This window comes from Myotis lucifugus, unplaced genomic scaffold, assembly GCF_000147115.1.
Source record: "Myotis lucifugus unplaced genomic scaffold, Myoluc2.0 scaffold_15, whole genome shotgun sequence".
In the NCBI taxonomy this organism is placed as follows: domain Eukaryota; kingdom Metazoa; phylum Chordata; class Mammalia; order Chiroptera; family Vespertilionidae; genus Myotis; species Myotis lucifugus.
Genome location: NW_005871063.1, coordinates 4,560,020 through 4,574,762, shown reverse-complemented (window position 1 = coordinate 4,574,762; position 14,743 = coordinate 4,560,020). Strand labels below are relative to the sequence as shown.

At 43.0% G+C, this 14,743-nt stretch overlaps 1 protein-coding gene across 4 annotated transcripts in view; it reads left to right on the top strand.

The window, feature by feature from the left end:
* Positions 1-14,743, top strand: part of SLC25A13 (solute carrier family 25 member 13) — a 133,033-nt gene that overhangs the window by 54,332 nt on the left and 63,958 nt on the right. For all 4 annotated transcript variants that reach the window (XM_006085002.3, XM_023750737.1, XM_006085001.3 and 1 more), the window contains one exon: positions 13,422-13,568. In XM_006085002.3, coding sequence (XP_006085064.1) covers positions 13,422-13,568 — 147 coding nt within the window. The remainder of the gene's footprint in view (positions 1-13,421; positions 13,569-14,743) is intronic.

The window sequence follows — 14,743 nt, the reverse complement described above, 5'->3', positions numbered from 1 at the left end:
GATTGTATCACTAGACCACTGATGATGCCAAAGGAAGAGTAGTAAGAAAACAGGATTATAGTGTACTTTTCCTTTTGAAGCATACTTTTTAAAATGTTTTTTTAACTATGACATTAACATTCAGGCCCAGACACCATTACCTACTTGTGGGTCTATATGATAAACCACTCTTTCTTTTGGATTTTTAGGCATTTTTTCTTGTTTTTCTAACAATTAAATTTGATACTTTATTAAATGTAATATTTTATAAATGTTTTATTGATTGATTTTTTGAGAGAGAGAGAGAGAGAAACATTGATTTGTTGTTCCACTCATTTATGCATCCATTGGTTGATTCCTATATATGCCCTGACTGGGGATCAAACCCACAACCTCAGCATATTGGGACGATGCTCTAACAAACTGAGCTACCTGGCCAGGACTTTTAAATGCAATAGTTTGAAAGAGTGATTTAATGGGATTTGTTTGCTATGTTTAAATTCAAGGTCTTGAGGAAAAATTTTGCCAGAGAAACCACCTTCTGTTCTTTGTCACTAGTAATGTCAGCAGCAGGTACCCTGAAGTCCCTGCCTCTCTTGTGTGCCCGAGACCTTGTCAGAGCCTTCTGAGGAGTGGGTGGAAACAGATGCGGGGTGGAGGTGGAGGTGGAGGATCCCGGGGGCTCACACATACACTGCCGTGTGCTCATTCAGTCAGCGTTTTGTGGCATCCATACCTCGGCACCAGTATATGTAATAGGTTGACTTTAATAGGTGCTTCTCATTTTGACTTTCACTGGTGGTGTTATGATGTATGAAGGTGTCATGCTGTTTACTCTGCTTTTATTTTCCTGGTCTTTGGAACTTTACAACAAGATGTCTTAAACCTGCTTTTGTAGTATTCTTTAAAAAACATGGCCATGTCTACGAATCCCCATGGGCAGTTCTATATCAACATAAACCTATGTGAATAACTCAGGTGGAGAATGGAATTCAACTTGGATTTTTACTGTTGTGTATACAAGACACTGGCATGCAGTTGGAGGGGGTATTCATTTTGATGAGGAATAATTACAATAATGCAATTGAGACAAATGCCTCAAATTGACTTTATGGAATACAGCCTAATTAACTTTGAGTCTTAATGGGATGTTAGCAGTAGTAAGGCTGATCACGTTTTTCTTTAAGCAAGTATCAATTATGCTGCATTGAGTCGGCTGTCTACCACTCCCGGCGGCGTCTAGGTCTTTCTCAAGATGTGGAGAAGTCAGTCAAAGACGAGATGACTCAGGGATAACTGATGAGGTTTCCTGCTTCACCGTGTAGGGCATTCACTAGAGTTTGACTCCACTCTCTAATGGTGAGTGGACCCATCCCACAGTGTCCTGCCTAGGATGGTTTTGACTTTGTAACCCAAATGCACATGCTCAACTTTTACTAGGTTCAAATAGCTCAGGTAGGGCCTGCTTTTATGTCCCACTCCAGGCCCAGATTGAAAGGAAGGAAGGGATGCATCATAATAGACTTTATATGAATGCCAATGGAATGCCAGTTTTGATGTCTGCCGTTGGGTCACACACCCCCCCCCCCCCCCACACACACACACACATGAAATGTTTTTGTTTGCTTCCTTTGAACTTTTGTCTGGACTCAGGGAACTTCTTACAGATAGAAGTGAACTCAATCTCCTACATTTCAGACTCTCGCTGTGTTAAGCATGCACCCGCCCCGCTGCTTTAGGGCAGGGCTCGGAGACAGAGGCACCAGCTCCCTGGCTGGTGCCAGGCTCAGGAAAGCAGACACTCGGCTGCTGGAGACGTGAAAGAACTGCCACCGTGCATGCTGCTACCTGTCACCTGCAGCCACAGGAGCAGCTGAGATGTGCTTGTGGCTTCAGGAGTCTGGGCAGTACATAGAGACAGCGCTGCTCCATCCCACTGAAGGTTCTGGAAGGTAGAACCTTCAGCCACTTGAATCCGTACACTGTTGTGTGTTACCTATGCTTGTGTGGTCGGTGGACAGTGCCATGCTCTGCACGGTCAAATTTTCTTTCCTTCCGTTAATAAAGGTTTTACTTTGTGATAAGCCACCATGTGGCTGTGAGGACATCACATGCACATCTGTGTATCGTCCGGACCAGCTGCCCACCTACCGAGATGGTGCTGGTCACAGGCATCCCTCGAGTGCTGAGTTGGTGTGCTGTTTTCTATATTTTGGTTATAAAGTTTATAAAGTGGTAGATACATTTGATATTCTTTGAACTAAACTTACCTTGTTTATACTTCGCATCTAAAGTGTAGTGTTGAAGTAAGCAAAGCCTCCTTCCTGGAGTCTTGTTCCCAGGGAAGGGTTTCAGAAGGGGGTGGGGCCACAGTCCTGTGACTGCATCATTGATACCGTGGCCCTTGCTGCTGCAGGTTTTCATGCCTGGTTCTATCAACTCCACTTCACGCAGGAGTGATGGCGTGTGTGTGTGTGAATGTGAACACAGTGTTATATGTGGGTAGGGATGTGTATTTTAAAATATCCTATAAACTTTCCACTCACCCTCTCTCAGCTCCGGGAGCAAAGCTCTAATTTTATGGTGGCTAAGTTGAATAATTCATTGTAACATACTGAAAACAGTATTCTTAGAAAAGAATTTGGAGAAGTTTTTGTGTCCTATGTCTGCCAGAACTCCTGTCCATGTAACATCAAACTCTCTACCCTGTTCGGAAGTATTTCTTGTGCTGTGATTATTACTCACTTGGAACAAACCACCCAATTCAGCAAGTGTTTGCTGAGGATGCAGGATTTACTGTGAGGCCTTATGCAGAGGGCCAGAGTGCAGAGATAACAACTTTGGAGACACTTGTATTAGTCTAAGGGTTGTTCCTGTGTTTTTCTGCCTGATACTAGTAGTTCCAAAGAAACAATCATAAACAGTATGAAATGTACACCCTACAAGATTACTCTATTTTATTTTTTTATTAATTCTCATCTGAGGATATTTTTATTGATTTGAGAGAGGAGAGAGAGAAACATCGATTGATTGCCTCCCATATGCATCTGGACAGCAGATTGAACCCTACAACCTAGGTATCTGCCCTGACCAGGAATTGAACCCACCACCTTTTGGTGTATGGGACAATGCTCCAACCAACTAACTGCGTGTTGGTTACTCTCTTGTGGCATCAACCCTTATGGCAAATATAAACCTGAAATTAGCATTCAGAGTATGGTTAGAGCAGCCATCCAAAGTACGAACTTAAAGGGCACATACCAGCATAAGGTCGTCTAGTTAACTGCCCTATTTTACAGATAAGGAGATTGAGGCCTTTCACTTTACTAGAAGCTCTTAAGAGGTATCTCATTTGTAATTTTGATTTGCATTTCCCCAGTGACCAATGATGCCAAGCATCTTTTATGTCCTTATTGGCCACTTGTATATCTTGTTTGGAGACATGTTTATTCAGACCCATTACCCATTTTTATTAGATGGACATCATAGGCAACTGTGAGCACAGAGTTAAAGGCCTCTTAAACTCCTCTGCCAAATTATTCTGTGGGGTCGTACTAAGAGTCATTCTAAAAAAAAAAAAAAGTAGAAATAGTAACAATCTCTATAATTTATAAAGTGCTTTTAAATATTCTGTTTCTGATAACAGCATCCCCAAAAACCCCGAGGGGTGATTATCATTATACCCTATTATATGCAAAAGAATAAACAGGCTCTAGGGCAACATTTTGCATTTACAGGTAATTTTCTGGGGAAAATGCTCATGTCTTTCATTAGGTTCCCAAAGGTATACCCCAAAAGACTACAGAGAAACTGTTCTAGAGCTTAGCTTCTTCCATAATAAGATCACAGACATGTGAGGGATTCAAAAGTACGATGCTGTTGCCACTATAGTATGCTGTCTGCGAGGCCCAGGCTCCGAAGGGTTCATCTCTGAATGGGGTGTACAGTCAGGCACTGCCAGACGTTTAACATTTCTGACCCCTACCAGATATGACCATTAAAAAGGTATTTTTAGGAAATACAATCTAAATATAATCCACCCATAGGAATTTCTAGTGGCTCCAGTCTCTTAGTAGGAAAGTCTAGGATTGCTACCAAATCCAATATACATAGGGTGTCCCCCCAACAATGTATACACACACTTTGAATAATTATAAAGGCAGTGTTTATTAAAATACATTTCATTTTCAAAATTGAGCTATCAGCTGTTAAAGCATGGTACCTTTTTTGGGAGACCCCGTACTTGAAAACTATTGCTATTAGCTGCCTCCCATAGAGCGTTTTTCAGCTTAGATAATGCTTTGACTTGCGTTTGTCCTTACAATCACCTTTGGTGTCAGGCAGTTGCTATCGTTTCTGTGTGAAAGATGAACACAGAAGCTTGGAGAAGTTTTCTAGATTTGGTCATGATGAGACAGGTGGAACTAACGTTGATTTTAGTTTTCCTAAATCTCTAACTGTTTTATCAAATGTCATATAAAATTTTTCTAAAGTGATTCTTTTAAAAGACGGAGTTCTGGGCTTCTGTCCCCACCAAGGATCTGCTTCAGTAGGTCCTATATGTATTGGGCCTAAGAAACTGCCTTTCAAGCAGGCATCCTGAATTGTGGCGTTCCAGGTGGTCCACATTGAGAAACACTGGTCTAGCCTCTGAACCCCTGACTGTTGAAAGCACAGAACCTGGTCTTCATCCCAAGGTTGATGGGGAGCTCTGAGAGGCACACATGATCGGATTTGTGTTTCAGAAAGATCACTCTGGTTATTGCGTGGAAGTCAAATGGAGGGGGCTCTGATGAAGGGGAGGGGGGCCGCTTGGTTCCTCCCAATCCAAGACAGAAGCAACTATGGCCTGGGCTGGAGGTAATGGTGATGAGCCAAAGTTAATTGGTCCAAGAGAAGTAAAAGGGATAGACCTGACCAGGCGTGGTGATAAGATGAGGTCAGTAGGGATATGCAGAACTCATGGTTGAATCGTTTTGGGCTTAGGCAAGTGGGGGGATGGTAGTGGTTTGCTGAGATGGGGTGTAGGAGGATGAGGAGGAGGCAGTTCTAATGAGGGCTGCAGAGCAGAGCTTAGCTTGTAATTGCCTTTCATGTGTGTGTTGCTGGGTTGTTCCCAACTCCTCTCCTCAGTTCCTTGGAGTAAGGATGATACTCTAGGACAGGGGTGGGCAAACTTTTTGACTCGAGGGCCACAATGGGTTCTTAAACTGGACCGGAGGGCCGGAACAAAAGCATGGATGGAGTGTTTGTGTGAACTAATATAAATTCAAAGTAAACATCATTACATAAAAGGGTACGGCCTTTTTTTTTTTTAGTTTTATTCATTTCAAACAGGCCGGATCCGGCCCGCGGGCTGTAGTTTGCCCACAGCTGCTCTAGGATCTCCACCTATGGCCCCACAGACCTAGGCATTTCCAAAGAATTCCGTTTCCCACTTTATGGAGCCAGGGCATTTATTCTGTTTCCAGAGGCCTTGAAGAGGAATCATCAAGAAACCAGCAATGCTGTAAATTGGAGGAGATTTTGAAGTTGGGGTTTTATTAGTTAGCTAAGAAACAGGATGGCTGACTTGGGAGGGAATCGGACTAAACATTATCTGTAATGTCTTCTCATCAAATAGCACTTAAGAATGAAGTTACCTGACCCAGTGGAGAGCCCCAATCACAAAGGTGGTGTGAGTGTTTACCTTTATTCTGGTTGCCCTTTTGTCAGAAGAGGATGAGGAAACCCAGAGAGGTGAATCATAGTGGGCAGAGCTCGGGGTAGAACCTAGGAATAGAGCTGAGTCTGGTGTCGCAGACTGGCCACTCATATTGGTAAGGACCCTTGATGTCAGATCATGTGATCCCCATGGCAACCCTTGTTGGATACCAAAGCATGTTCATGCTACTATGCAGCTGAACAAGTTTGGTTCTTTTTGTGAAGTCAAATTGACCATTATTTTGGCTTATGGGTCGACATGACCTACCGATCTGCCCAAGTCTTTTCTGTGGTAAATGGACATTTTGGTTATTCAGGTTCTGGTAGTTGCCACATATCCCTCGGCCACTGCTCCGAGTCAGCTGTGGTCTGGACTTTCTGGTCACCATCACTGTGCTTTGCTATTATGCTTGTCATGGCATCCTGGTTTAAGACAAAACTTTCAACGCAGAAGGCTGTAGATGTTAAAAATTTAGAAATTGTTCCTCTTCACCATCAATCAGAACAAAACATAACCTTCAGTCTCTGCAACGTCAAATTCTCAAGCTTTGGAACTGATGGAACATTTTGGGTGTTAACAAAAAGCAATCCCTTGTACTAGACCTTGCTGAAGCCACGATGTTTAAACAGGTCAGTGGATAACTAGCAAGGTCCTTGCTTCGGATTGAATAACCTGAGCCATTTGTGCCTCCCTGTTGTCCCCAAACTTGCCATTTGTATTAGTTCAACTATCTAGACGCGTGGTCGGCAAACCGCCTCGCGAGCCACATGCGGCTCTTTGGCCCCTTGAGTGTGGCTCTTCCACAAAATACCACGTGCGGGCGCGCACGTACAGTGCGATTGAAATTTCGTGGCCCATGTGCAGAAGTCAGTATTTTGTGGAAGAGCCACAGTCAAGGGGCCAAAGAACCGCATGTGGCTCGTGAGCCACAGTTTGCCGAGCCGCAGTTTGCAGACCACTGATCTAGACCATGGATCTTTAGTAGCTGGAGATCTTGATTATATTTGCATTTTTAACATGTGAGTGCTTTTTATGTTGATTTTAAGTCGAACCAGATGGGATCTGCACTACAGGTTGGCTACTGTTTCATCAATACATTTTGAAGTTCCAAAATGAAATGAGTAAAAGTAGCTTTTATGAGTAAGAGTTGTTTGCCCTCAGCTCTTCCAGGAGATTAGGTTGTGTGTTGTGTCCAAATGAAAGGCATTGCTAGTTTGGCGATGGGTAACCACAAAGGTGGTAAGATCCTGGTCACTTGGAGAATCAGATGCAGGACATGTCATTCACATTGTGTTTTCTGCTCTCAGGGAAAAAGAAATCAGCGTTTGTTGTGCTGTGTTGTGTCCATGGCGTTAGTCAGCTTGCTGTTTTGTTGGACAGCCTGTTGTGCAGGCTTTTACAGTAACATCCTGGTAAAAATGAACATTCCATATGGCATCTCCCCAGCCGTTACCGACTGTGAAGTTTAAGGTTAACTCAGAAGAGCAAGGAAATTTAGAGGGAAAAGCTCATTTCTTGGTTTCTGCCGAAGTGTTGCTTGCCTGCAGTGCCACAAACCCTGCTTCTAAAGACCCTTTGAATTAAAGGCCCCACCCAGTGAATTAGGGATAAAATTTCACTGCGAACTGACTGCATGGGCTGAATATGGAAAGCACAGGAAGATGTTAAGAATGTGAACTACTTGTCTCTCTACCTATTCCATTGCTGAGTTCCATTGTTACTCTTTAAAAATATGTGGATCTTTAACTAGAATTTTTTTCTTCAAATCAACATAGGAAAATGAAAATGAAGTGGGTACTTATATATTAAATAGTGTGCAAGTTCTGATACTGGATGTAATATAGAGTTGATTTGAAATAGGGCTCAATGTGATGCCATAATTTATAAGCACACCTTCTTTATACATTTTTGTTCCTTGTTTTTTTTTTAATGACTTGCCATTTCCCCAGAATTCTTCTATGTCTCTCCCCCCCCTCCCCCACGCCAAAGGAATTCTTTTGAATCAATATGTTGCTGGCAACTCCCTGCTTTTTTTAAAGTTTTAGATTTTCTTTTAAATTTCAAAACTGTACAAAACACAAAAATGCAAACTAGCCAGGGGTCTTTTTTGGTGTTCGTGGCTTTATAATACAAATCATCTGGATATGCCGCTTGTTTTGAGGGTCTATTGGTCTAGGTGTTTTTGTTCCTGATAAATTGTTCTCAGGCCGAAGCACACACTTGCATGTCTGAATAGAGGCAAAGAGAATTTTTGCATTCAAAGTATACCCACTTGAAAATTGGAGATTATTAAGGAAATGACAGGCCTGGAACTATTAGAAGCGTGAATGTTAGACCTAACGTGGTGTAACCCCTCTATATGTTTATTTCTGAACAGCTAGCAATTTTGAAGACTTTGATTTTTCCCCTCCTACAGCAATCTGAATGGGTGTGTTGAAGTCTTTGGAAACAGTGGCCATAAAAGCCTGTTCCGTTCATTGTTAGGCACTGGAATAGAAGGAATGGAAACAGTCACTGGCAGGCATTAAAGGAAAAGTGGACCTCCTTGCCTGTGCTTCGGCAGAACTGCCGTGGCGATAGCTGTGCAGCTCCCTGCTCGGGGCCTTGGCCTCAGGTAGAGGAGGGCCCTTCTCTTCAGCAGGCACCCCTTTACCTGGCACTCACAGGAGCTCTGTTTGCAGAGCTGTGCCACCTGGGGGTTGCACAGTTTCTTGGCCCAAGACCTCACTGTCAGTCAGTACTCACATATTTAGGAATCAGTTCCTTTTTTGTCATCTGCCTGCTCTTTGTATGTGCTGTGGCATGATCTCATCTATTTCTACAACTGCTACTTTTTTTCTCTTCGTTTTTGGTAGGCCTGCCTCTGAAAAGGAACACGTCAGTTAGTTAACTGGAGCTTCAGAGCCAGACTGCACGGGCAGGGGGTGGGTGGGTGGGAATCCAGTTTCATCCTTAGCGTCATGTGACCCACGGCTGCTCTTTACCTCAGATTTCCATCTGCGAGATGGAGGTGATGGTAGGCCCACCTGGTAAGGATGTTGGGTGGACTGGAAGAGATGAAGGAAGAAAGCACAGCAGTCCCTGGAGCATAGCAACACTTAAAAGCAGTAAACGTTAGCCTTTGGGGTTTCTCCCTAAAGCCCTGTTATCTACATCTCCCAGATTTATGTTTCTACCTGTACCTCTAGCTTTCTTTTGTTTGTAGCTTAACTTTTCTTTATAACTTAAACTCATCTCACTCCAGGTTTCTCATCATGGCCAACCATCTCATCGCTTTCCCCTCAAGTGTTCCCCTTTGTGGTAAAGGCTTCTGTCACTCCCATTGTCCACAGTGGGCATTCTTTGAGATACATCTTGCTCCTATTTTTACATACAAACGAGCACCACAACTCTTCTTTACATCTCTTTTCCAGCTATCTGTCCAGATCGACTTAGGATCCTCTGACAGAGATTTTACCCAAGGCAGCTAAAGTCAGTAGTGTGAAAATCTCAGTTTTGGAATCAGACTCCTGGCTGTGTGACTTTAGACCTGTTACTTAACCTCCATGAGCTTCAAGCCTTTGTAAGATGAAGATAATATTATTACTTCGAAGAATGATTGTGAGTCTTAAACAAAATACTACCTGTGGAGTTCTTGGCATAGTCTCTGGCCTGTAGTAGATGTTTAAACCTCCAGCTGTGACTGTGATTCCCCACCCTGTCTGGTCTTCATCTCCTGTGGCTGTTCAAGATGAGTCAGCAGAACTGCTGTTTCTTACTCATGATTTTTTTTCTCTGGAAGGACTCAAATGACTTATGTTGGAAAGGACCTTAGAGGTTTTGAAACCATTCACCTCTACAAAAATCAAAGCTACCATTTATTAAGTGCCTGTCATGCATGACTCCTCATTTTTACAACCCTGTATGGTAGGTGTTGCTGGGGCTCTAAGACACAAACACACGGCCCTGAGCCCTCCCAGCTGGGAGTGTTGTGACTGATATTTGAGCTGTGCCCATTCATTCCTGTTTCAAACTTCAGATCTTGTCTGTTTCAGATTTCAGATTTTTGTCTTATAACATATTGCTTCCATAACCCCCTGTATTAAAGTAAATAAAATAAAGTAATTTCTTGACATATGTTCCTTCGTTGAACAGATACTTCCAAAGACTGGGAGAGAAACTGCTACTTTGCAAAGTAGTCAGTCCAATTTATTGCTGAATATTTAGACAGGTTAAATACTTATGTGCTTTGTGCTAAAACCTGATCCCTATATTTTCTCTCCATTGATTTATTTTTAAGAACTACAGAAAGTCAGTATAACATGTTTCTTTTCTTTTTTTTTAATCTGATGATAGTCCTTTAACCTTTAAATATTTGAATGTAACTTGTTTCTCCCATTGTTCTCACCTCCCATTGCTTCTCCCATTGTTCTCACCTCTGCCACATGGGTGAGGAGTTTATCCTTTCTGGTCCTCTTTGTTTTAGAAATGAACATTATCTTATGTATGTTCTATTCCATGCATAGCAAACATTCTCTGTCCCAGTTTTATCCCTCTGGGTTCAGATCTAGGAACCATTAGGGTCTCGGTAGCCCTAAGTCCACATTAGGTTGTTTTTAAATAGCTTCAAAGGCGCCAGTGGAGAGCTTGAAGTGACTGCCGTGTGTATGGAGCCTGGATATTTATTGCCAACGTCATTCATTCTCAAATTAAGTATTTATAGAGTACCTATGAGTTAGCTCCCAGGGCCTCCTCCTTTGTCTTTCTCCTCCTCAGTTTCGTGGAATTGTGAGGAAGTGAGTTCTGCCCTCCATGGTGTCTGCTATTGTTGGGCAGACAATGCTGGCACTCTGAGCACATAGTTTTGCCTTAATAAAAAAAGTATCAAGAATTTTATTGCTTTCTCATGAAAACAGGCAACAGAAAAATCTAGAGCATTGAGAATAATTTAAAAGGAAATTGTATTTTATCTGTTCATAGCTATTAAGATTTCTAAGTGTCAACTTCATGATCGGATTCCTGCCAGCAGCATTACCGGACTCCCCATGAAGTAGAGTGCAGTATTAGGAGCATTGTCCGAGGGGAGGAACTGCCTGGGTTTGAATTCCAGCTTTGCTGCTTCCTGTCAGTGAGGCCATATTTTCAACTGCTACAATGAGGTGAATAATGGCATCTACCTTGTAGGGTTGCTATGAGCACTGAGTGAGTTTATTACTATAAAGTGCTTGAGAACAGTGTCCGGCACATAATATATGCTCACTAAATGCTGTATCGTGGTGGTAGCGTTAGAGGTCATAGTGTCATTTCTTCACCCAGAAGAAGAAACAGTCACAACATAAATAGCTGTTTTTCGGAAGGCACCCACATCTGTAGTAAGCTTCTTTTAAGTCTATGGAAACACCTAAATGTTTTCACTCTGGCCCATTATGTAGAGGCCTGTGTAGGTCTGGCTTCTTGTTTTTTGTGTGGAATTTATAATGTCCCCAGTCTTTAAGAGCTGTCAGAAATATATTCTTAAGTTGTTCATCATTAGGGTTAAAGGTGCTTTCTTGTTTCATGATCGGGGATCCCTGCCAGTAAATGTTTACTCGTGGAAGCTCAGACACAGAAACGTGTAGTGACACCATCCTCAATACAGGTGTACTCGCTGCCCTGCAGGGTGGGCGCCACCCCCACTGCGGTGTTCCTTTCCCACCTGACAGTCTGGACAGGAGGGTCTTAGTGTGCTTTCTGAGGAGGTGGGGTGGCCAGGGCAAGTGATGCTGTTTTTGGTATAATGGACTGAGGATCCCTAAGACTCTGAGTTATAAACGAGGGGAAACGGTACATAACTAAACACACCTTCTACTACTGTTGAGAGTAATCTTGGCTTAGGATAGCTTTAGCAGTGGGTCTGGATTGTGTGTTCATTTACTTTCAATTGAATACATACTGTGGCCATTCTTCACAGGGCGTTTAACGGGGTTTTTTCCCCGCTTAAATTGGAGGCAGTTGTTCAGAGAACCCCATTTTGTTTCATGAAACGGGATTTACTTATTCAATTGGTTTTATAGTTTTATTATGATTCTATTTATTCTCTGGTTTACTGAGTGCCTACTATATCTAAAGCATTCTGCCTACACCATGATTGGGATGAACAGGACATATAGTCTCTTTTCCCTGGAAAGGTAGGGAGAAAGGCAAGGGAGTAGGGTGGGAAAAGGCAAGTCATACCATTGACGTTCAAGCAGGGGGCCAGGTGAGCAGTTGTTCTCAGTCCGGAGGCCTAGATACATTGACCTAAGAGGTGGCATCTGAGCTGCGCCTGGAGGAGGTGGTAGGATTTCAGGGACTAGAGGGAAAAAGCTACTGTCAACGCTAGGTTGAGGGAAGAGTGTAGGCAAAGGCCTGCCTGTGCGGAATGTCTGGCGGGCCGGGCGTGGGGTGCTGGAGACAAGGCTGAGAGTAGCTCCTTGGAGGACCCTGAGCACTATGCCCCGGAGACGGGTCTTCATGACGAAAGGCTGTCGAAGGTTTCTGTGGAGGGGATGGAGGTCAGATCTGAGATTCTGAAAGGCAGCTGTCAATGCGTGTGTGCAGGATGGACAGCAGAGGTCAGACAGAGCGCCAGCTGGCAGGTGGACCCTGTGTGGGAATCAGGCATGGTCCGGGGAGGGCTGGGAACAGTGGCATCAGGAGTGAAAAGGAGAAGATACATTTGAGGGAACTTTCAAGGGTTTTGGTAACTGGTTTTCTCTGGGGGAAAGGAAGCTTGAAGAATTAAAATGGACAGATTTCTAGGTTGGGTGACCAGAAAAACAACATGCCAGTAATTAAGCTCTGCACATAGGAGAGGGACCACGTTTGTGGGCTGGGTGGGGGACATATAATAGTGGGTTTACTGATGTGTAATTTTATGGCTTTTATAAGATACACTCAGGGATATATTCTCTAAGCAGTAGGAATTCTGTCCAGCAGACAGGAGTGAGAGATTTGGATCTGGGACGCAAACCTTCTAAGAACTCTTTGAGACCTTGGGAGGGAGGCCTTGGCCTTTTCCCATCACTCCTTTACTTAAATGAGAGGCATCTGTCCTCAGGTTTTCTCACTGAGGACAGAGGACCATGGCTGACATATGCCTCTCATTTACGAAGTGAATAGAAGGGGCGTTTAAAAGATTAGGGTTTCAGAAGAAAGTTTCAGCAAGGACAGATTAAATCAAAATCAGCAATGCTGCCCTGGCTGGTATGGCTCACCTGCTTAACTTGCCCAAACTACCAACAGCGTCAAGGCTGAGGAACCCCGTAGTAGAGGAATCACATATTTCAGAGGGGAACTGCCCTTTCCAATCTGTTGTTGCGTCACATGCTTGTATGCCAGGTTTCCACTAAGAATTTTCCTCTCTTTGGAGAGAGGTGATGTCCCTGCAGGTGTATTTTCTTTGATCTTCTGTGTCACCTAAGCTGGTTTTGATTGGCTCTTTGAGCCTAGCAACCTTGATCCCACTTTTATTACCTTGGTGTCCTCAGTCTCTAGCAGAGCATGGAGGTCATTTGGTTTCTTGGTGGAGATGTAAGGTGGAATGCACTTCCAGGACATGTTCCCTGGGCCCTGTCTTTGGAAGAAGACAATAGCTTGGGGGAGAGAGCGGGGCTATTTAACAGGCTGATGGGGCTGGTTAAACCAAGACGTAATCTCTCTTTCTTCACCCTAACTTGAAGTTGAGCAGTTATTTGTAGTAATTGAGAAACGTACATTATTTTACCTTCTTCATTTGTAGGAAATACAGTTGGAGCATGCAAAACAAGCCTTTGTGCAGAGGGACAATGCCAGGACCGGAAAAGTCACAGCCATTGACTTCCGAGACATCATGGTCACCATCCGCCCCCATGTCTTGACACCTTTCGTAGAAGAATGTCTAGTAGCTGTAAGTGTAACTTGCCCTAATGAAGTAATTTCTTCTACCTGGCATGAGCTCAGGAAATAAGGGATTATAAGAACAACTCTTACATATTATTTAGAGGTTTTTCTATTTAAAACAAACATTTTCTTAATGTGATCGCATACATTATTAAAGTTAAAGACAGTATGGTTTGGCTAGTTTTAGTGGGTAAGTTAATTTGTTATTTGGACAAGAATATCTTGAAGAAAACGTATTAACTGGCTTTTTAAAAAAGGAAAAACAAATCTATGATTGCATATTAATTTTGTTTTATATTTTGAGGTGTGTCGAATACTAATCTTTGCTTTTATCTATTCTCCAAGGCAAAAACATTTTTTTAGTTGTATGCATAGATATATTTGAGAGGTCAGCAGAACACAAATTCTGAATCTTATACCTACTTGGTCGGTCATTCAAAAGTGGCTCCTGATGGGCAGAGCCCTGCTGGCCTGTGTCGTAGAGTTTCCTCCTAGTGGAGATCCAGCCACTCTTCTAACACCTGGCCCCTGAGGTGTCCTGGAACATTCTGTGGTGGCAGCTTCCAAGCCTTGGTCATGGAGCATAAGAATCACCACGGATAATTATAAAAAATACCAATGCTAACGTTCTTTCCAGATCTAATTCACCATCTACAGGTGGTGAGACCCTAGAATCTAATTCTGAAGCTTCTTAGATAATTCTGATGGTCCCTCCGATTTGGGAACCCTTAGGCAATGCTAACTATCGCTCTCTTCATCCCAGGGAGAAGATTTTTTGGGTGTTTTCACCATCCTGTGGATTTCTCACAATGTTTCCCACAGGCAGGAACTTAGGCTAGCTTTTCATTTTTCCTTTTCTTTTCCTGGTGCCTCTTTTTGGAAATGTGGCATTCTGACAGGGCCCTTTCCACTCTGGCACTGTGTTAATCTAGTTCCTTTTCTTGCCCCCCCCACACCCCTTTCCTACTCCATTTTAAACTCCCATGTCAGCTATTCAAAATGATTACTCAGTGAAGATTTATGTGGTTGTTACCTTATAAAGAAGTGCTTTCCTAATAGAAATATTTTGCCTTGTTAGGGAAGGCTAGAATTTGAAACCCCCAAACTGAAGTTCCATTCATAATGGGACATGTTGTCTGTTTCCCTTGTCCCCAGTTGAAGAAATATGGTTTCTTACAAATT